The sequence below is a fragment of the Phoca vitulina genome, unplaced genomic scaffold, assembly GCF_004348235.1.
Source record: "Phoca vitulina isolate PV1807 unplaced genomic scaffold, GSC_HSeal_1.0 scaffold52, whole genome shotgun sequence".
Taxonomy (NCBI): domain Eukaryota; kingdom Metazoa; phylum Chordata; class Mammalia; order Carnivora; family Phocidae; genus Phoca; species Phoca vitulina.
Genome location: NW_022589755.1, coordinates 10,163,531 through 10,185,499, shown reverse-complemented (window position 1 = coordinate 10,185,499; position 21,969 = coordinate 10,163,531). Strand labels below are relative to the sequence as shown.

General features: G+C 46.3%; 1 protein-coding gene across 3 annotated transcripts; it reads right to left on the bottom strand.

Annotated features, from left to right (window-relative positions):
* Positions 1 to 2,333: 2,333 nt before the first annotated feature.
* ZNF229 (zinc finger protein 229) lies at positions 2,334 to 21,379 on the bottom strand. Of its 3 annotated transcripts, none has more exons than XM_032388415.1 (5): positions 21,349 to 21,379; positions 13,476 to 13,961; positions 12,760 to 12,812; positions 7,827 to 7,953; positions 2,334 to 6,281 (listed from the first exon to the last, which is right to left on the bottom strand). In XM_032388415.1, exons 2-5 carry the CDS (start codon positions 13,588 to 13,590, stop codon positions 4,048 to 4,050), a joined length of 2,529 nt encoding a protein of 842 aa, XP_032244306.1. In that variant the 5' UTR covers positions 13,591 to 13,961; positions 21,349 to 21,379; the 3' UTR covers positions 2,334 to 4,047. The 3 variants fall into 3 exon arrangements, with proteins under 3 accessions (XP_032244306.1, XP_032244308.1, XP_032244307.1); XM_032388417.1 differs by lacking the exon at positions 12,760 to 12,812 and having other exon boundaries at positions 13,476 to 13,534; positions 13,717 to 13,961; XM_032388416.1 differs by lacking the exon at positions 21,349 to 21,379 and having other exon boundaries at positions 13,476 to 14,402.
* Between the last annotated feature and the right edge of the window lie 590 nt (positions 21,380 to 21,969).

Here is a 21,969-nt window from a genome sequence, read left to right as displayed (position 1 = left end):
ATGACAGGCTTAGGTGTTTCCAGTGCTCCGAGGGACACATCTGGATGCAGGAGATCTCCCAAGTGAGAATAAATCAAATTTTAATTTCTGACCTACCATCATACCACCTCATCCTAGTGGGCTAGCAGACTATCTCACTTAGTTGGCGTATTTCATTCTCCATCTCCTGATGGAATAACACTAGGTTGGGTTTTATACCTGAGATATTTATATTCAGGCTGAGGACTGTTCTGAGGAACAGTTACAATTTGTCTGGACCCATAAAATCTACTTGGAAATAGGTATCTTGGGTGGCTCAGTCGGTTAAGCGTCTGCTTTCAGCTCTGGTCATGATCTCAGGGTCCTGGGATCAAGCCCCACGTTGGGCTTCCTGCTCAGCAGGGAGCCTGCTTCTCCCTCTCCTCCCCACTCATGCTCTCTCGCTATCTCTGTCTCTCTCTCTCAAATAAATAAAATCTCTAAAAAAAAATTTTTTTAAAGGAAACGTATCTAAAGTCTCTGACTCTACCTTCTAAAATGATCACGTCACCCTGTTGGTAGGATACAACATTACTGTCACAATCAACTCTATATTCTATACCAGACTTACTGCCCCTACCAACCCACTTCAGCTAGAGCCAACTTGTTCACCATCATTCTTTAGAGACTACCAGTTTCTGACTCTGCCCTGCAGATGGTGTTTTTACAACTCTCCAGAGGCCCTGAAACTTGTATTAACCTTCCTACCATGTAACATTCAGCGACTGCAGAGAATGACAACAGAGGGTGACATCTTACTTCATTGTTCCTGCTGATTTTGCAGAGAAAGCACTGCACTTCTACGTCTGGCTCCAGCCAATCCATAGTGGTTACAGCACTCCCTTGACGCTCTTGTACCCCTTGTCGCCACTGACATGGCAGCAGCCGATCGGCACCTGGGTAAACTTTAGGCAACCCAGTGGGATCTCGAGGACAGCCTCTAGCAGGTAGAATGGTCAGTACACATCTACAAAGGTCGACTGAACCGAATCATTCTCCCAAGCTGTTAGTAGGTATGGTGGTTTTTTGAAGATCCATCCACAAGTTCTCTGGTACTCCTTGCAAGAGGTGGAACCTAATGCCCCTCCCCAGAAACTTAGTGACTCCTAAGGAAGAGAAGAAAGCAGAAGGGATGGTCATTTCAGAGACTGGGTCACAGAAGGCCCTGTGGCTTCCTGCTTGCGCTCTCCTCTCTGGCCACTTGCTCTGAGGGAAGGCAGCTGCTGTGTCATGAAGGCCCTCGGGTAGTCCTGTAGAGGAACCCACGTGGTGAGGAACTCAGACCTTTTGCAACATCCACCGAGGAACCGAGGCCTCCTGTTCAAAGCTCTATGATGCTCAAAGCCATCCTGGAAGCAGATCCTTTAAGCCTTGGTCAAACATTCAGATGACTAGCTGCAGCCAACACGTGACAGCTACTTCCAGGACACTGGGGAGATACTGCCCAGACCAATTTAAGAACCTGTGGTCCTCCCTGTTTTTATCTTATTTTTCCTTCCCTTCCCCTATGTTCATCTCTTTTGTTTCTTAAATTCCCCCTATTAGTGAAATCATACAGTATTTGTCTTTCTCGGACTTATTTCTCTTGGCGTAGTACCCTCTAGTTCCATCCACGTCATTGCAAATGGCAAGATTTCATAAAAACAGAGAGGGAGGCAAACCCTAAGAGATTCTTAACTATAGGAAACAAACAGGGTTGCTGGAGGGGAGGTGGGGGGGGATGGGGTAACTGGGTGATGGGCATTAAGGAGGGCACTGGGTTTTATATGCCACTGATGAATCATTAAATTCTACCCCTGAAACTAAAAAAAATTAAAATTAAAATTAAAATTTTGGAGCTTTTAAAAAATGCATAAAATAAAACTACAGAAAAAAAAATTTGCGGTCCTCCTTTGGAAATCCATTTAGAGAGCTTAACACATCAACCACAAACCTTGAGGGTCTGAGGGGCAGGGACGGTGTCTACATGTGTTCTTTGGCTATAAAACCCACCCCATGACTAAAATGATGCAGTTGCTATTCCACAAAACACTTGAGACTTTTTCCAAGCCCCTTCAGAAAGCTAACCTTTTCAGCTATGGACACTTTGCTTCTGACCCCCAGACATGGCCCCAGGAAAGGAAGTCAGACTAGAGGGGACATATCCTGGTGCACTGCCTTCTAGGAAGCCAGGTTTGGGGGGCTCACCGGTCCCAGAGGGCCAGAATGCAGAGTGGAGCACCCCAGCTCCTCCCAATTACCCAGACCACCCTCATTTCCAACCAAGCCAACAAAAATTATGCAGCATCTAATTCACAAATTTCTCAGTTCATTTGTATACCTTATATTTGGTACTAGGTGCTAAGTAAACAGTAGAAAAAGCAACAACAACAACAAAATTATAGAGGTTGTGACATGGATCTTTGACCATAAGGCACTGTTCCACCAGACTACTTTTTTTTTAAAAATAGCTTTACTATTGTTATAAAATTGATATATATACTCTGTGTTAAAAAGTAAAATACATACAAGTACACAAATGTATTACACACCCCGCATCCCACTTACTAGAGATAAGCAGTTATCATACTAACCTTTCACACATTTTTGTGTCTTTCTCTCTATATAAACATATGCACGCAAAAAACGTATTAACAAAACGGGGCCATACTACAATGGCTCTCCCAACTTTCCTGGTTCACAAAATGGTTTGTGGGCAACCTTCAATGTCTATGTAGGTGTACCTGAATATTTTTAGTGGTTTTCACTCATTTACCTGTGCCTTAATTTATTACACTTGGAGTATTAACATTTTTTTTTTTTTTGCTATGGTAAGAAAATGCTAAGAAACTCAGCCATATGCATACATCTTTTTCCATATGTGCAACTATCTCCCAAGTATCAATTACTACACACTTATTGCCACTTCAAAGGTTACACAAATTTGAACTTGATACACTGACAAATTCTTTCCCAAAAGACTACTTTTCTTCACCCCCCACCAATAAATTCACAGGTGCAGGTTTCCACAGATCCCCACTGATGGTGGCTTTGGTGACTCTATTTTTCCACGGCTATTCTGACAAGTTAAAATGGTATTTCTGATTCTTTAAAATGCTCTAATAGTTGTCTTGTCTGTTTAAAAACACTATGAAATGAAACGGGGCAGAAGCATTATATTCATGATAGCAATAAAACAAATTAACCTATAAATTCAATGCAATGCCAATTGGCTTTTGTGTTTAAAACCTGGTAAAATGAGGGGTGCCTGGGTGGCTCAGTCGGTTGAGCGTCCGACTCTTGATCTCGGCTCAGGTCTTGATCTCGGGGTCGTGAGTTCAAGCCCCACGTTGGGCTCCGTGCTGGGCCCAACCCATCAGGTTTGCCGAACAAACCTGATAAAATGAAATGGCTCTGCAGCTCAGTACAACCTCTCTAGGAGAGCAGTTTATCTCTAGGAGATAAAACACATTCACCACCACGTGGCATAAAAAACGTGATGGAGACACATCATCCACACCTGCCAAGAGGGGGGCCCTCCCTCTAACTGTTCCTGCTCTTCTAAAAGCGACTGGCCTCAACCCACAGTAACATCATCTTGCGATTTTTGTAAAATCGATCTTCTAAAAGGTACCCACAATACTGGTTTTAGTAAGGTGACCATTCTTTCCTACATTTGTCCCATCTGTAGGTATTTTCCACCCACCCCCACCCCCATCAAGGAATCCATGTCCACAACCTGCTCCTATCATTTATAAAAGCTCCCTCCTGGGCCGACTCTGATGAGAGTGACGATCTTTACGGAGGCCCCGTCCTACTTCCTTAAGGACAGTCCGCCGCGCGACAGACTCTCGGAGACGAGGAAGCCTGCGACTCAAGTGCTCTTCCCGTCTCTCGAACTTCTGGGTCTTTCCTGCCTCTGCAGCAAGGGCCGCGTGACCAGGTCAGCCTCCCCCCGCAGCCGGCCCTACACACCACGTCTCCAAAGGCTTCCTCCCGCACTGGCGCTCCGGTGGAGTAGAAAGTTCGGGGTGCCACCTGAACGCTCGCCTACTTGCCAGGTTTCTCACTCCCGTGCACTCGCTGATGGTTCCGCAGGCCCGAGCTGTAGCTGAAGCCCTTGCCGCACTCCGCACACGTGTAGGGCTTCTCGCCCGTGTGCACCCTCTGGTGGACGTGAAGACAGGAGCTTCGGCCAAAGCCCTTGCCGCACTCCGCACACGTGTAGGGCTTCTCGCCCGTGTGCACCCTCTGATGACCCTGGAGGTGCGAGCTCTGACTATAGCCCTTGCCGCACACGTCGCATCTGTATGGCTTCTCCCCGGTGTGCACCCTCTTGTGACTGAGGAGCCCCGAGCCGTACCTGAAGCCCTTGCCGCATTCGTAGCACGTGTAGGGCTTCTCGCCCGTGTGCAGCCTCTGGTGGGTGCGGAGATTGGAGCCGTAACTGAAGCCCTTGCCGCACTGATCACACGTGTAGGGCTTCTTGCCCGTGTGGATCCGCTGGTGCTTGTAGAGGCTTGAGGTGCACCGGAAGCCCTTGCCGCACTGATCGCACTTGTACGGCTTCTCGCCCGTGTGGACCCTCTGGTGGATGAGGAGCCCCGAGCTGTAACTGAAGCCTTTGCCACACTCGGCGCACTTGTAGGGCTTCTCGCCCGTGTGCGTCCTCTGATGGATGAGGAGGTCGGAGCTGTAGATGAAGCCCTTCCCGCACACGTCGCACACGAAGGGCCGCTCGCCCGTGTGCACCCGCTGGTGGCTGTGCAGGTCTGAATTGCGCCGGAAGCCCTTGCCGCACTCGGCGCACTTGTAGGGCTTCTCGCCCGTGTGCACCCGCTGGTGGACGTGCAGGTCCGAGCTGCGGCCGAAGCCCTTCCCGCACTCGCACTTGTACGGCTTCTCGCCCGTGTGCAGCCTCTGGTGGCGGAGGAGGCCCGAGCTGTAGCTGAAGCTCTTGCCGCACACGTCACACTCGAAGAGCCGCTGCCCCGTGTGGACGCGCTGGTGCGCCTGCAGGTACGAGTTGTAGCTGAAACCCTTGTCGCACTTGTCGCACCGGTAGGGCTTCTGGGCCGCGTGCGCCTTCTGGTGCTGGCTGAGGTGCGAGCTGCACGTGCAGGCCTGGCCGCACCGCGCGCAGCCGTGGGGCTTCTCCCCGGGGTGCACGTGCTGGTGCTTGTGCAGCGCCGACCTGGCGTAGAAGCCCTTGCCGCACTCGCCGCACGCGTACGGCTTCTCGCCCGTGTGCAGCCGCCGGTGCACCTGCAGCACCGAGCTGTAGCTGAAGCCCTTGCCGCACTCGCCGCACTTGTACGGCTTCTCGCCCGTGTGCACCCGCTGATGCACCAGCAGGTTCGAGCTGCGGCCGAAGGCCTTGCCGCACTCCTCGCACGCGTACGGCTTCTTGCCCGTGTGCACGCCCTGGTGGATGAGGAGGATCGACTGGTACCGGAAGCCCTTCCCACACACGTCGCAGCTGTAGGGCATGTCCCCCGCAGGGGCCCGGGGCCGGCTGGGCCGCCGCGGGTTCGGCCTCGGGCCCCGGCCGCACTCCTGACTTTTAGAGGCTTTCTCGCCCGAGGGAGTCCTTTGAGGTCTCTCGGGGTGGGCAGTCGGCCTCAAGGCCGGACCGAACTCGTTTTTATGGGGTTTCTCTCTCGAGGGCCCTCGTGGATGAGTGGGAAGGTGTGACTCTTCCCTGAAGCCGTGTCCACAGTCACTTCTTCTCCGGTCATACTCTTGGGGGCTAGGGTGATGAAGTATCGGCTTTTTAACGTGGTCCTTTCCACACTGATCGCAATTACAGGGTCTCTCTCTTTCGGGGAATCTGCGGTCATCGTGACAACGTGATATCCAGCTGAAGCCGTAACTGTCCCCCTCATGTTTATATATTGTATCTGGCCTGTCAAGTTTTTTACACCTTTCGCGAATGTTCCACGGCTCATTCACAGAGGCTTTCATCCAAGAATCTTGAGCGGATACCTGTCTTACAGCTTTCCAGAGTGGTAACTCTTGATTTTCTGAGCCGATGGGTCTCTGCAGACTGCCCACCAGACTGTCAATGTGTGAACCCTGAGCAGGTGCTCCTTCCCACCCTTGGCAGGGAGAAGCGTCTTCCGAGAACTGGAAACTTTTCCCTTGAAGATTTACTCTATGATCCTGACTCCCAGTTAATTCACCAGTCACCTGTTCCCAGATTTTCCAGTAGGAGAGCTCTCTGGAGGAAAGGCACTTCAATTCTCTTTCTTGAATATACTCCATTTCCTTTTCATTCTTGTCTCCTATGAGGTGAGAGACAATTCAGAGATGAGAACAAATACAAGATAGGCTCAGGGATCTCAAGCCAGGTCATGCTTTCAGACTCGGGCCAGTAATAAGCCTAGAGCAAAATTCACCTGTGTGTATCGTAACTACCAGGGCACTTCTTTTATGTCTTAAAAAAGGAAGAGGTTCCCGTTAACAAGCTTTGAAGCTAAATGTGAATATGATCCTACTAGTAACAAACTACGTCTCATCATCTACTTGCCAAGCAAGAAATTCCCAACAGATTTCTGCAGAGAAAATTCACTTCTCCACTTACTGCTGTTGTTAACAATAATATGCAACATTATTGAAATGCTCCGTATATGCTGACGATATACACCCGCTAACTCCTTTTACCTCCAGAATAACATTGAGGTGGGGACCCTTACCATTTTCGCTTTATGGATGAGGGACCCACGGCACAAAGAGGGTGAGTAACCTGGTGCAGTCACCCCGCCATGCTGTGTGGAAGGCGAGGGTGGGGAGTCAAACACAGAAGTCTGGTTTTAGGGCCGCGCTTAGCGCTGTCTCCCAGAGTGACTCTAATTCTGGGCATGTGTGAGCTGAACCCGGGGGAGGAAGGAAGCACCGAATCCTCCAAAGTGCACCAGCTGTGTCCTGGTCTTCTGGGAGCATGTCAGTTAGGAATCCACATGACACAAGGCACGGAGGCATAAAAATATTCAACATATCCCTGTCATGGGACTGCGAGTCATCAAATTGTCACGTTTACTGTGTACGTCCAGGTAAGTTAAAAAAAAAAAAATCTATCCATGCTTTTTGATATTCTTTACTGGTGATTTTTACCTTCAAGGGCCGAAATAACACAAAACTGTTTATAACTGAGGATGCCTAGGATATAGGAGTTAAATGGGTTCAATGGGTATAAATAGGACATAGGAGTTAACTGGCTTATCTTACACTGCCTGGCTGTTTCTATCAGAGGGAGGCAAGTCCAGGGACCCCCTCTGTCACTCTGGGTATGTGGAGGATGAAGGAAAGCACGAAGGAATCATGAGAAGGTGGGAACTGAGTAGCAGAAATGAGGTCACAGAACAATCACCTACAACGGTATGTGGTGTCCCCAGGGAAGATCGAGGGTTGGAAGGGACCTTACGTGACAAGCTTACCCCCTCCCTGCCTGCTCAGGACTCCAGGCTCCACGGTTCTCGCCTGGGTGTGCATCTCCTGTATTTTCTCTGTTACCCAAGTCTTTCTGCCTTTTTTCCAAAGGGCACGGTATCTTATCAGGTTTGAAAGGTTGTTGCCCTGAAAATACAAGGCTTAGGCGCATTTTTGAGGTGCAAAAAGTAATCAGAAAATGTAGCCCTAATTCCATGACTTTCAAGCCTTTGAAGGACAGGCAGAGAAAAGATTCGAGATTGGCCAAATGAAACTACTTGATAACAGTTCTATTAAAAAAATGGGATTTAACCTGTATACAAAGACCAGAAGTACCCTCTCCCCAGGGAACAAGAACACTCCAATCAAGGTAAGTGTCCATCACCCAGACATTCCCTCACCCACAGAGAGCAGGTTCCTAAAGTTCTCCAGCATCACGTCTCGGTACAACTTCCTCTGGGCGCGGTCCAGCAGCCTCAGCTCCTCCTCAGTGAAGACCACCGCCACGTCCCTGAAGGTCAATGGCTCCTAAAATGTGAAACACCATTAACACAAACACCCGCCAGATGAAAGGTAAAATTGGAGTCACTAAGAAGAGTAGGCAAGCAAGCAGGAAGTTGCTCCATCTGGCAAGTCAAACCAAGTTTTGTTAATGTCTGATGCCAATAATGTCGATTCTAACCAACGGATCTTCCATGGTTAACAAAGAGCAAAGCAAGGAACGCTAACTACTCTTGGCTCAGTGTAAGTAAGCGCTTCTGAAGGCAAGTCCATAGAATTACAATGCTTCAGTCATACGATCTGTTCATTTTACAATTTGACTCTAACTTGCAGAATACCTAAGCTTTTCCTCCACAGCGACTATGCCAACAGTGCATAATGTTAGAGTGCGCATGTCTGCACACACCCCAAACCACCTTCTCTGCCAGAATGACTGTTCTTCACCAACCAGCCCCTCGCCCCTCCATCAGCAGTTGGGCAAATCCTGCTCTTTGCTGCCCTAGCCCCCCACCCCCTCCACACACACGCCTTTTACGGGCCTCCATGTCCTCGCTGAACAGAAGCAACCAGTGGGTGTTTATGCAACCGTATCCACAACCAGATGAGGCCCTTCAAATCGTGCTGTGTCATCCTCAGTTATGAGCCAAGGCCCAAGGTTTTTTGTGAAGGAGAACTGGAGTGTGAATGCTTTACTAATGCAATACTGTGAGCACTGCAGAAATCAAAATGATTATAAACCCCTGTCCTCGGGGAGCCTGGCTGGCTCAGTCAGAAGAGCATGCTACTCTTGATCTCAGGGTCATGAGTTCAAGCCCCATGTTGGGTGTAGAGATTACCAAATAATAATAATAATAATAATAAACTTAAAAAAAAAAATCCCTGTCCTCAAGGATTCTATAAATCAAGACACAGGTTAGCAACGGTCTTCTAAATCACAGTTTGTGATCTTTTCTGTTCCATGGCTTCCTTTGGCAGTCTGGTGATACTTACGGACTCTTACTCAGAATAATGTTGTAAATGACACAAAGGATTGTTTTAAAGGCTAATTACACGGGAATACAATGTTCAAAAATAATAAAACACAAAGGATGTGCTTCTTTGTACACATTAAATATCAAGAATGAATTAACTAGTGTAATTTCAAATTAGTAATGAGTGTAAGTAAAATTCTGCAACATCTACACCAGCTAAGACTTAGTGGGGTTGAAAAAACAAAGCAAAATCAGCAAAGGGAAAAGCCCTGCGGGGTGATGTTCTCTCATCGGCTCTGTTATCAGTAACTACTCACAAGGTCGTGACACGTACTATCTCCGCTTCACTGATGAGAAGCCTGGGGTCTCAGAAAGGGAATATTATTTGTCGAAGATCATACATCTAACAAGAGGTGAGTCAGGACTGAACTCCGGCAGCCTGGCTAACCATGCGGAAACCACTCTACTATCCTGCTGCCCCAATGAGATCAGAGGGGCCAGGCCAGAGGAACCCACCTCCCCATTTTGGAAAAGGAGCGCCACCAAGAGAGCACACTTCCAAGCACAATCCTAGATCAGTCCCAAGACTAGAGGCAGTGTAACGGTCAGGAGGAAGCTTGGGCCAGAGGCACTCTGACAATTAATTAAACCGATGTAGACCTGCCACTATCTCCCGAATCTTTAAATCCAGCCCTGCCGTCTACACTGAGCCCTGGTGACTCCAACCACCACCTGGGTGTCTAAAGGTATCGTGAAGCAGAAACAGCCCAATCAGAAGTGAGTCCTTCCTCCCAAATAGTTCTAACCTCCCCAACGTGGGTAAACACAAGTACCATCGACCTTCAAGGCAGCCTTGATTCTTTCCTTTTTCTTATTTCCTACATCTAATTCATTAAAAAAAAAAAAAATTCTACCAATTATTATTCCAAAGTAGACTTTAAATCTCTCCGTCTCTCCCCGTCATAACTTCCACCTCTCTAATCCGACTCGTCATCATCCTTTGCTTGGATGACTGCAGGAACCTTCTCTCAATTCACCCGGCCTACGCCCCTCAAGACACTTGAGAGCAGTGATCTTGTTTTTAACCTTTCTGCTACCTCTCCCCCTTCTAGAATGCCAGCCCCATGAAAGCAGGGGCGTTTTATCTGTTTTGCTCTCTGATATATCACCAGGGCTTAGAATAATGTTTGGCCCATAGTAGGTGTCCAACAAATATTTGTTGGATGAATAGGGAAAGGAGGAATAATAACTTCTGAACTTCAAGAGTACATATTCAAGGGGCACCTGGGTGGCTCAGTCGTTAAGCGTCTGCCTTCGGCTCAGGTCATGATCCCAGGGTCCTGGGTTCGAGCCCCGCATCGGGCTCCTGGCTCAGCAGGAAGCCTGCTTTCTCCCTCTCCCACTCCCCCTGCTTGTGTTCCCTCTCTCGCTGTGTCTCTCTCTGTCAAATAAATAAAATCTTTAAAAAAAAAAAAGTACATATTCAATATAAATAGTAAAACAATACAGAGACATACAAGTAACTCAGTGGACCAAAGTACAGAATGCAGGAACAGTCCCATTAGAGGAAAGCTAAGTCAATATATAGGTATATATATATGTACCTATTAAATACATATACATGTACATGTATAAATATATACAAAATACATAAATGATAAAAGTAGTACTTTAGTTCACCTGCAAATGAATGATAAATATAATAAATGGCACCGTCATGATTGGCTATCCATCTTGAAGAAAATGAAATTGTCAACCTTACACCTCTTACAAAAACAAGTTACAGCCATATTAGAGATTAAAACGTTTTTAAAATCTAAATAAAAACCCATTTACGTGCCTTTTTGTGATTAAGCTTAGAACAGGTAAGGCTAGATATGGAACCAGATTTTCAAAAGGGAACTAACAAATCATTTAACTAGGAGAAAATGTTACACTTCTTTATGGTCAACTCACCATTCACAAAGTCAAGATTGAAAGTTAACTGTTAACACTTTTGATGGGTGAGTTAACAACCCAACTCTTGAAAGAGCTCCTTTCATTAATTAAAGCAAATGGGCGAAAGCCTTTCATAAGCAATTCTCAGATGAGAAAACACAACTGCAGCAAACATATGGAAGATGGTCATCATGCACCCACTGTGTGACGAACTGCGAAATACATGAGAGGTCTTAGCCACACACCCAGCTCCATCAGATTAGCAAAAATGTTTAGTACTGAGAAAGCCTTGGGGGAAAATCTTGCCAAAAAAAATTTAATCAGAATTCTCAGAAGTGTAGGGGCGCCTGGGTGGCTCAGTCGGTTAAGCATCTGCCTTCGGCTCAGGTCATGATCTCAGGGTCCTGGGATCGAGCCCCACATCGGGCTCTCTGCTCAGCAGAGAGCCTGTTTCTCCCTCTCCTTCTGCCTGCTGCTCTGCCTACTTGTGCTCTCTCTCTCTCTGTGTCAAATAAAGAAATAAAAATCTTAAAAAAAAAAAAAAGGAATTCTCAGAAGTGTGTAAAAAAAAAAAATCACTGCTATGATTACGGGAAAATACAACCTCAAGAGATGCGCTAACCAGAAGAAGGAACATCACTGAAGCAGAAGCCAGTGAATGAAGCACAGAGCAGCCTCCTGGAATATGATGGAAAATTCCAAAGAGAATAAAAGGTAAAGGATAGGGAAGATAGATCCAGAAGTTACACCTTTAATAACAGGAGTTCCAGGAGGTCCAAATGAATAAAATAATAGTAACAGTAGACATCCAGGCAGGAAAAGAATTAATGTCAGAAGATCGCAGAGCAAGGGCAGAAAGGGGTGACCCTTGCAAATGACACTCAACCAAGCTGCTGTCAAGACCTTTCCGGGGGAAAAAAAATGCTAAAGTAACTAGTAAGTCAGAATAAACTCTGTTCACCAGAAGATGAATGGAGAAGCCATGAGAAAAAGACCAGCCCAAGACTGAATGCCAGTTCTCAAGGTATGAATGAAGAATTTTCAGCTTAGGCAATTTGCCATTTGGGCATAAAGGGAACAGACATTCTTCAGCATGGGAATGCTCAGTGCGTACAGCCTCCACAAGTCTTCTCTGGGAAAAGCAAATTGTGGAGTCACATTAAGGCAACCAACAGATACATCAAAATGAAGGCAGGAATGAAGAAACCGGTAAAAAGGACACGTGGTGGACAATGACCTCTAGACACAGAACTGAGACAAGTCCACTGTGGGAATCGGTGGTGACAAATCAGAAGGTAATGATAGTAAAAACAGCCTCATATCGGGAGACAGTGGGAAGTAAAGAAGTGTTCATTTCTTCAGCCCTCAGAGTAGGAAGTTCATCAATAACATTTAAAATTAAAGCATAATATAAAAATGACTCAAAGTTTCCAAATTTTTCTATGTCTTTCCATAAAAAAAAAGAAAACTTTATAAAATAATCTCATACGTGCTGAAAAAATATGTACTTAAAATTTTACAATTGCTTTGATTTCTTTTTCTTTCGACTTAAAGGAAAAGTTAACACGTATGCATGTATCTACCATGTGTGTGTGTGTATTTGTGTGTGTGTGTGTGAGAGAGAGAGAAAGCACGAGCATGTGCACATCTTTCTACGTCCTAATAGTTTCATCCACTTTATCTCATTGGACAGCAGCACAAAATCTAGACAAGAGAACAAGTGAAACCATAATAATCCATCAATCCAATGGATGGACATGGACTCCACTCCATGACATTTTTTTTTCTTTCTTTGCTGTTATGAACAACACTGCAATGATCATTCTGCAGACACTTGCTCTGATTTAGAATGAACTTGTAGAGTGGGGAATATTGGAGGAGACGCATGCGGAACTTCCAGAAAGTTGCAAATGTGTGCAAGTACCTGTTTCTCCATTGGGTTCACAGTGAATGCTGATCTTTCAAATCTTTGGTCATCTGCTAAAAAAAAAAAAAGAATCCTACCTTGTTTGAATCTGTACTGCTTTGACTAATAGAGGTTGATCGTCTTTTCATATAATTATTGGCCATTTGTGTTTCTTCTTTTCTTCCTTTCTGAACAAGAATGCTTGGGCATTTGAACCCCTCTTTCAAAAATAAAGATACTATAATTTATAATTTTGTCATAGATGAAATGTCTTTTCCCCGATTATGCTCTCTTTTAACCTTGTTCATGGGGTACTTTTTGGTAGGGTGTATAATCTGGAGACTATAACATCTGTAAATGAATCAGAGAAAGGTCCACGGAGGAGAAAAACTCAGAGAAGAATTCATTATCTGGAGAGTCACCTCTCTGCATAATTTAGGCTCAGGCCCTTAGATGAAATGATTATTTATTGGCAGGAGCATGTAGAGAAGAATGGCAAATTACAGCCATACCGACCCAGGTTCAAATCCAGGATTCCCTGCTCATTTCTTCCTTTCTAACCCCGGATCCTATCATCTCTCTCACATGGCTACTTTGTGGATAAATGCAATGAGCAATGTCATTACTCGCCCAATACATTGTTTTCTCTGTTCCCTTTTACCAAGGGAGGGGGATATTTTTACCCTCTGATGCCTGGCGTGTTATTTCTGGAGAGAAAAGAGATTTCAACCCACCTGAAACTCGGTCTTGTCCTCCCCATCCTGAGAAAGGGCTGAGGCTTGAGAGTGGACAGCTGCAGGAGAAGGAAGCCATGAGACGAGGGGGCTCCCGCCTGGGCTCACGGACCATCTACTAGTAGAGACCCCAGCAAGCTCTGCTGCTTCACACACTGGATTCTTCTCCTCCACCTCACTTGTCCTCTCTCCACACTCGGCTCCGATCCTCCCTCGCCACACACCCTTCCTGAACTCTCACCTCTCTCCCCAGGCCTTGAGGTCCAAGTCTCCATGATCGCCTCTCCTAAGTTTTCCCAGAGTGGAAGCAATTTTATTTCTCCTCTGATCTTCCTAATCCGGAGAAGCAGAAGATCCGGGCCTTCTTCATTCTTGAGGCTCTCCAAGTTCTGACAAGGAGCATCACATGGCTTCCTGGGCTCAGAAGGAAGGACCTGCCTCCACCTTCACGCTCCACGGCCTGGTTGGTTCCCATGTTCCAGGGACCTGTGGGCTCAAGAGGGGAACTCGAATTTATCCGGTCCTTTCTTCTGGCCCCCAAAGCTCTGGGTCTCCAGTATGGTGCACACCCTCTGAATACCATTCGTTTGGTGGACGCTTACTGAGTCGCTATATGCATAGTCCCTGCTCTGGAGAGACTCATGGTCCACAGGGTCAAGGACACTGCAGATGGCTCAAGACAGTCCGAGAAGTTTCTGCGGGAGGGCCTAGCAGCAGAAGTGTTCCAGTGAGACACAGGGCCCTACAGAAGGGTGCAAATGCCACAGACACAAGACCTGTGTTTTGTGAAGGAGAGTCTGGAGTGTGAACGCTTTACTCATGCGATACTGTGGGCATTGCAGAAATAAAAACGATGAAAAATACCTGTCTTCGGGGCGCCTGGCTGGCTCAGTGGGAAGAGTGTGCTACTCTCGACCTCAGGGTCGTGAGTTCGAGCCCCACGTTGGGTGTAGAGATTACAAAAAAATAATAATAATAATAAAAATAATAAACTTAAAAAAAAATCCCTGTCCTCAAGGATTCTATAAATCAAGATTCAGGTTAGCAAAGGTCTTCTAAATCAGAGTTTGTGATCTTTTCTGTTCTATGGCCTGATTTGGCAGTCTGTTGATACTTACGGACTCTTACTTAGAATAATGTTGTAAATGCATAAAATAAAACACACAGGATTACTTTAAAGCCTAATTATACTAGAATACAACATTCAAAAATAATAAAACGCCAGGGATGTGCTTCTTTTTACACATTAAATATCAAGAATTAATTAACTACTGTATTTTCAAAATAGTAATGAGCATAAGTAATATTTTGAAACACCTGCACCAACTATAATATAAAAATATCTATGATTTACATGGATAACAGATTCATGGGTTCTGATACTATTGTGGTTTGTCGCCTGCATTCATAATTACAGGAAATGCTAATTTTCAGTTCAACTAGTACATATTTTTTCCCCACTCAAGCTCATGAACCCCCTGCATTATGCCCATGGACTGGAGTTCAAGAGCTCCTTTTCTAAGTGAGACCTTCTCCTGGGGCCACCAGATTGAATTAGTCACTCTGGGACCCAGAACCACTTTAAGTTGCTGGCTTGCCACCTTTAACACAGGGCCCTGTTAAGATCTCTACATCGTCAGGGCGCCAAGGGGGCTCAGTTGGTTAAGCAGCTGACTCTTGATTTTGGCTCAGGTCACGATCTCAGGGTCCTGGGATCAAGCCCCGTGTTGCACTAAGTGGGGAGTCTGCTTCAGGAGTCTCTCCCTCTGCCCCTCCCCTCTCTTGTGCTCTCTCTCTCTCTCTGAGAGAGATCTCCAAATCATCAATGGAACGGGGCCTTCTTCCTTTATTCGTGTTCTCCATTTTGCACAGGCCCGGCACATTGGACACGTTTAACAAATTCCATCAATGGGATGTGAAGCCCGGAGACGACCGGAACTCTTGGAACCAGTCAGTAGGTAGCGCAAACACACGGACCGTGAGTTCCCTCCTTTCCCCTCTTTGCCTGATCTGCTTTCTCCTGAGACCCAAGCCACAGGGCAGTTTCAGACAAACAGATACGCACCCTTGGGGGGCCCACTCCAAGATACTCCCACAGTGGACGGCTTCAGGAGCTCAGGTCTCCACTGTGCCCCATAACCGTCGGTCCCAGACCTCTGCCCAGCCCGCTCCGGCAAGTGCCTCCCTGTCTCCCACGATTTGTGCACTGCCCTGCATGAGGGACTGCCCTCTGAAGCAAGTGTGCAAGACTGGGCCACCTACTAACCTCCTACGGGGAGGACAAAAATCTGTAACAGGGTCCTCCAGACCAATGCCATTGAAATTCAACTCCTCAGGACCCTCCAGGATTGTGCTCCAGAAACCTTAGCCTGCTCAAAAATCACCACGAGAGGCTGTTGAAACAGACTGCTGGAGCCCACCTCCAAAGATTCTGATTTAGAAGCTCCGCAGTGGAGCGCAAGACTCTGTTTCTAACAAGTTCCCAGGTGATGCTGATACGGCTTCTCCAGGCCCACGGTTTACAGGTACTAACACCCTCGAGCTTCCTCTGACTGGCTGGCTTTCGGGGCTTCCAGGGGTTTCTAGTTTATACAGAATTTCCTGTGGTTCCTCCTCATATCCCCGACCTCCAAAAATCAGAACTGCCTCAAGCTTTAGTGCATGAAGTTCTTCTCTATCTCTACTCATTCACTTCCTCAGTGAACACATCCAGCCTCGGGACATCAGAAAGCGTCCATATGCCGATGACTCAAGGCCAACTTGACATGTCCACTTGGCTGTCTAAAAGATGTCTCAAACTTACCTCGCCCAAAACCAAACACCAGATTTGTCTTTTCAAATAAGCCGGCCACATATTTTGAAATGATCTTTGATTTTTTTCTTCTTTTTCATACACCACATCCAACCATCAGCAAAAACCTTCAAATGATCGCCAGCATCTGACCAATTCTCTATTACAATCCAAACCACCGTCATCTCTTGCCTTAACTACTGTGATTGACTCCTAACTGGTCTCTCTGCTTCTATTCCTGTCCCCCTACAATCTACTTCCTACACGGCAGCCGAGATGATCTTTTTTTTTTTTTTGAAGATTTATTTATTTATTTGAGAGAGAAAGAGAGCACGCGCGCAACGGAGCGCATGCGCACAGGAGGAGGGGCAGAGGGAGAGAGAGAATCTCAAGCAGGCTCCCTGCTGAGTGCAGAACCTGATGCAGGGCCCACATGACCCTGAGATCATGACCTGAGCTAAAATCAAGAGTCGGACGCTTAATTGACTGCACCACCCAGGCGCCCCAGCCAGAATGATCTTTTAAATATACAAGTAAAGGCATGTCACTCCTCTGGCCAAGAACTTCACCTCGCTCAAAACCTTCACTAAAGTCCTTTCAATGTCCAAAAGACCCTACACTATCTGACCTCCCAATACCCAATTTCCCATTTATCCTTCCTCTTTCTCATTCTGCTCAGCCTCTCTGGCCTCCTTTCTGTTCTTCACATAGACCAGTCAGTCATGCCCCCACCTTGGGGCCTTCACTGCCGTTCCCTTTCCCCAGTGTCACGGGCCTCTCACTTCCTTTGGGTCCCACTCACCACCTTTCCAGTGAAATCACCTTTTTACTGAAATCATCCCTGATTATCCTACTTAGGATTGCAAGTCCCTCTGCCAGCCCTCCCAAAGCATCTTCCCTGCTTCATTTTTCCACTTATCACCTAACCTACCATCTGTGTGTCTTGTTTGCTACCGTTCTGTACCCACGAGAATAGGAGCTCTATGAGGGCTGGGATTTTAGTCTGCTCTGGGCACAATGTAGGTACCCAATACATACTTAAACGGAAACTGGGACTGAAGTGAACTCAGCCTGCTGACCTGGGATCCTGGGTTCTTTGATACCAGCCCCAGAGCAGAAGGGTTTTGTTTTGCCATGTGTTCGCTTAGTCAGTTACATGCTAAGGACCACGCTGGGCCTGTTGGGACATAGTGGTGATCAGGACAGGCAAGGACTGCGCTCGAGGAGCTGACATTCTAGCTGGGAAGACAGCACGCATTCACTGATATTCTACTATGTGTCAGGCGCTTAGGTTTAAAGAAAGATATACTCTTTTACCATATGGAGCTCACAGTGTGGAGGGAAAGAAGATGACTAATATCACTGGTGACACAGGCCAGTGGGATAAAGGGGTAATGGGAGTAAGAGACACTAGCAAGGTAGAAATAACAGGACTAGATGAATGATTACATGTGCGGATGAAAAGGAGGAATCAAATAGGAGTCTGGAGTTGAAGTTTAAGGAAAACAGGTAAATTATGGTGTTTCAATCCAGACAGCCAGACGAGAGGCAGGGTTGGGAAGCTGCAGGTCTTGACTCTCAATACTGGAGTGGTCAGGGGCGCCTGGGTGGCTCAGTCGGTTAAGCGTCTGCCTTCGGCTCAGGTCATGATCACAGAGTCCTGGGATCGAGCCTCGCGTCGGGCTCCCTGCTTGGCGGGGAGCCTGCTTCTCCCTCTCTCTCTGCCTGCCGCTCTGCCTACTTGTGTTCTCTCTGTCTGTCAAATAAATAAATAAAATCTTAAAAAAAAAAAAAAAAATACTGGAGTGGTCAAACGGCCTGGGGGTACGTCCTGGCTCAGCCACTTTGTAGCTGTGTGAACACTAGAAGAGAGACAAATCTCTGAAAAAGTCTGTTCTTTCTGCTGTGAAGACAGTACTTCTTACTCGCAGAGTTGGAAGAATTCAGTCTTTCTCTCTCACAAACATACACATGGATACCTATTTGAATAAAGCTCATGCCTAGTACGGGGCACACTGAAAATCCTCAGCCAACTGCTATCATTGCTGGTATTCATTCATCCTAGCACTAACCTAGGAAGACAGGCACCCATTTGTTTTTATTTCAGATGTTATAACAAACACTGCGGACACTGAAGCAAATAAGATGGACAAGGTACTTGTTCTTACAGGGCTTGCCTTCTGGTGGGTAAACAAATCTACAAATAAGGTGATTTCTGAGTACAAAAAGGACCATGAAGAAAATAAGACCAACTATTTACGAACCAGAACATAAGTTCTCTGGGACCGAACACGGGTGGCAGGTGTGGGAGGGGCAGCCTTAATCAGGTTGTCGAGGACGGTCTCCAAGGCCTGCATGAAAATAAATCGGCCGTGCAAAGATTTGGGATGGGAAGAGTACAGAGGCAGGGGCAGGTGCAAAGGCCCTGAATTCCAGTTATTAACACCTCAGCATAACTGGTATATAATAAGCACTTAGTTAATGCATACCATTACAGTTACTATAATTATTTCTTCCCTGTACCTAGCACAGCCCTGAAGCAGTGTAAGCCTGAGTGATTTACTGACTAAATGAAAATAATAGAAGCCAGGGAGAGAATACACTAAATCAAGACACCGGGAAGTTCCCCCAACTTTAGGGAAAAAAAAAGCATTTCTGGGGGGAAGGCAGCCATGGCCATTCAGGGCCTGAATGGGCATTTGTCAAGACCACGGTATGAAGAGTAAGGTCAGGAGAGTGGGCCCTTGTTTGGGAAGAGAGCTGGCATTGCCATAAAATAACAAGAAACCGAAATTCTACTCACTTGGAGCTGAAGAGACCGGGGGTTATTCCTTTCTCTTCCATGCAATTCTCTCTGAGAAAGGAACAGTCCCAAGAAGGCAAGGCAATGAAATAAAAATGAGCCAGGAGGTAACATGATTTTATCACCCTTCCCAACACACAACAGGGAGAAATCTCCGAGTGCAAGCTGAATGTAATCTAGCCTTCCTGTAATCTACTCCTACTACCAGGAAGGGGACCTCCCTCCCTCCCTCCCTCCCTCCAGGGCTCAAACAGAGGACCCAAGCCATTCCTGCCGTGGGCCTTGTCTACAAGCCTGCATTCACTGTAGCTCCCAGGAGACAGTCAGATGGGCCCACAGACACATGAAAAGATGCTCAGCATCACTCATCAGGAAAATAAAAATCAAAACCACAATGAGCTATCACCTTATATCCGTCAGAATGGCTGGAAGCAAAAAGACAAAGTAACAAGTGTCAGTGAAGATGTGGAGAAAAAGGAATCCTGGTAATACAGATTGGTGCAGCCACTGTGGAAAGAAAGCAGTATGGAGGTTCCTCAAAGAATTAAAAATAGAACTACCATATGATCCACTAATTCTATTAGTGGTTTTTACCTAAGAAACAAAAACATTAATTTGAGCAGATATATGCACCCCTGTGTTTACTGCAGCATTATTTACAACAGCCAAATTATGGAAGCAACCCAAGTGTCCAGCCACAGATGGCTAAAGATGTGGTATTTGTATATACAATGAAATATTACTCAGCCATACAAAAGGGTGAAATCTTGCCATTCCCAACAACATGGATGGACCTCGAGGGTATAATGCTAAGAGAAATGAATCAGCTAGAGAAAGACAAATACCATATTATTTCCCTTAAATATGGAATTTAAGAAAAAACACAAAAGAACAAAGAAAAAAAAGAGACAAAAAGCCAAACACAGAGAACAAGCTTGTGGTTGCCATGAAGAGGTGGGTGGAATGAGAGGACACCTATCTTGATGAGCACTGAACAATGTACAGAACTGTTGAATCATTGTACACCTGAAACTAACATAGCTGTGTATGTTTAAAACTATTTTTAAATGCCTAAATATATACCTAAAGATGTATCATGTTCATGCAATTAAAGACTCCAGGTTGTTATCTGTTCTCTCCGATGCAATCTCAAACAAAATCTCAATCTTTTTGCAAAATTTGACATGCTGATACTAAAATATATATTGAAATAAAAAAAAAAACTAGAGTAGTCAAAACAATCCTACTCAAAGAAGGAAAACTTTGGACAAAATCTGGACTCATTCTTTCTGACTTCAAGATTTATTCTAAAGCTACAGTAATCAAGAAGTAGTGGTATTTTTTAAAAGATTTCATTTATTTATTTGTCAGACAGAGAGAGCGCACAAGCAGGGGGAGCGACAGAGGGAGAAGCAGGCTCCCCACTGAGCAAGGAGCCGGATGCAGGGGCTCGATCCCAGGACCCTGAGCTCATGACCTGAGTTGAAGGCAGACGCTTAACGGGGCCACCCAGGCATCCCAAGAAATAGTGATATTGACAACAGTGGAGAAAGAGATCAATGCGAAGAGTCTTTTCAGCCTATGGAGTTGGAACAATTGGAAAAACTCTTATGTACCCCTCCTTTAAGTCATACACAAAAATTCATGCAATATGGGTTAAAAACCTACTATTTAAAAAAAAAAATCTGAATTAAGAGCTGTGACTCTCCTAGGCTGTGTGACACAGTGGAATTCAACCCGTGTGCCTCGGACGCTGTAAAAAAACAGACCTAGCACCACCACATCAGCAAAATAACCGCTTAAAACTTGTACGGCGCTTAATAACTCTCAAGGGAACACATACAGAACATGAAAATTCAACTTCTGCAGCTCCTTATGGAAATGACTTCACAGAAAAGTCTGAAATTCATACAGAAGTGGGTGTGCGGCTACCATGAAAGAAGTCCAGATATCGTCAATCGGAGACTGCCTGCATTGGAGTCTCCCAAACCGAGCGATGCCGGCCTCAAAGCCACAGCTGCTGACCTGGAACTGCTCCTTCCAAGTCTGGGGGAGGGGGTGCCCAGCGCTGCTGCCCGAGCCCCGCCCCCCCATCCCAACCCGGGATGCCCAGGGCATCCGCCTCCTCAAACCTCTCCTTCGCCAGGCGGAGCTGACGAAATCCCCTGGCTCTGACCTCCGCCACACGTCCCCTTCCCCCAGATCCTAAAGACCCGGCCCCTGTCCCTGCGGCCGGAACGAAGACTTCCAAGAAGCCCCACGTCCCATAACCTACTCACCATCGCAGAAGAAATTATGGCAGCGCTGCGGTGGCCGGAAGCGGAAGTGGGCCACTCGGGAGGGCCCGGACTACACTTCCCAGAATCCTCTGCGGCGCGCGGTCTTCTTTAGAAGTCCAGCCGGTGACGTAAAAAAGCGTACACCTGGAGCCCCGCCCAAGGCCAGGTGCAAGGCGGAGTGCCCAGCAGGTGTACCCTGGTCTGTGGGAGGACACATGAGGTTCTGGGGCTCTCAGCTTTGGAGCACCCCACTACACCTTTTTTCTCTTTCCTTAAAAAAAAGTTATTAGTCGCTGCTAACATGTTCACGTTGTAGAAAATCTGACACTACTCTCCAACAAACAAATCCATAATCCCATCACCAGGGGATATAAAGCATTGATGTTTTGGTGCAAATTTTATATGTATGCAATATACATTTTAATTATATATTTTTTAATTCCAAAAGCATTGCATGATCAACGTTAAGAAAAAAAATTGCAATCTACTTTGAGAGTGCCTTTGATATACAAACAAACCAATCCAGAGCCCACACCCCCAACCATGTCGTTTATCAAACTCACACATCAAGGCAATATTCCTTTGCCCTAAATCAATCCAGGACCAGGTACTGGACACCCA

Coding starts and splice junctions, on each gene's coding strand:
- ZNF229 (XM_032388415.1), bottom strand. CDS start 13,590: ATGGTCCGTGAGCCCAGGCGGGAGCCCCCTCGTCTCATGGCTTCCTTC. Junction 12,813..13,475: donor AGGACAAGACCGAGTTTCAG/GTGGGTTGAAAT, acceptor TTTTTTTAGCAG/ATGACCAAAGATTTGAAAGA. Junction 6,282..7,826: donor TAGGAACCTGCTCTCTGTGG/GTGAGGGAATGT, acceptor CTCACCTCATAG/GAGACAAGAATGAAAAGGAA.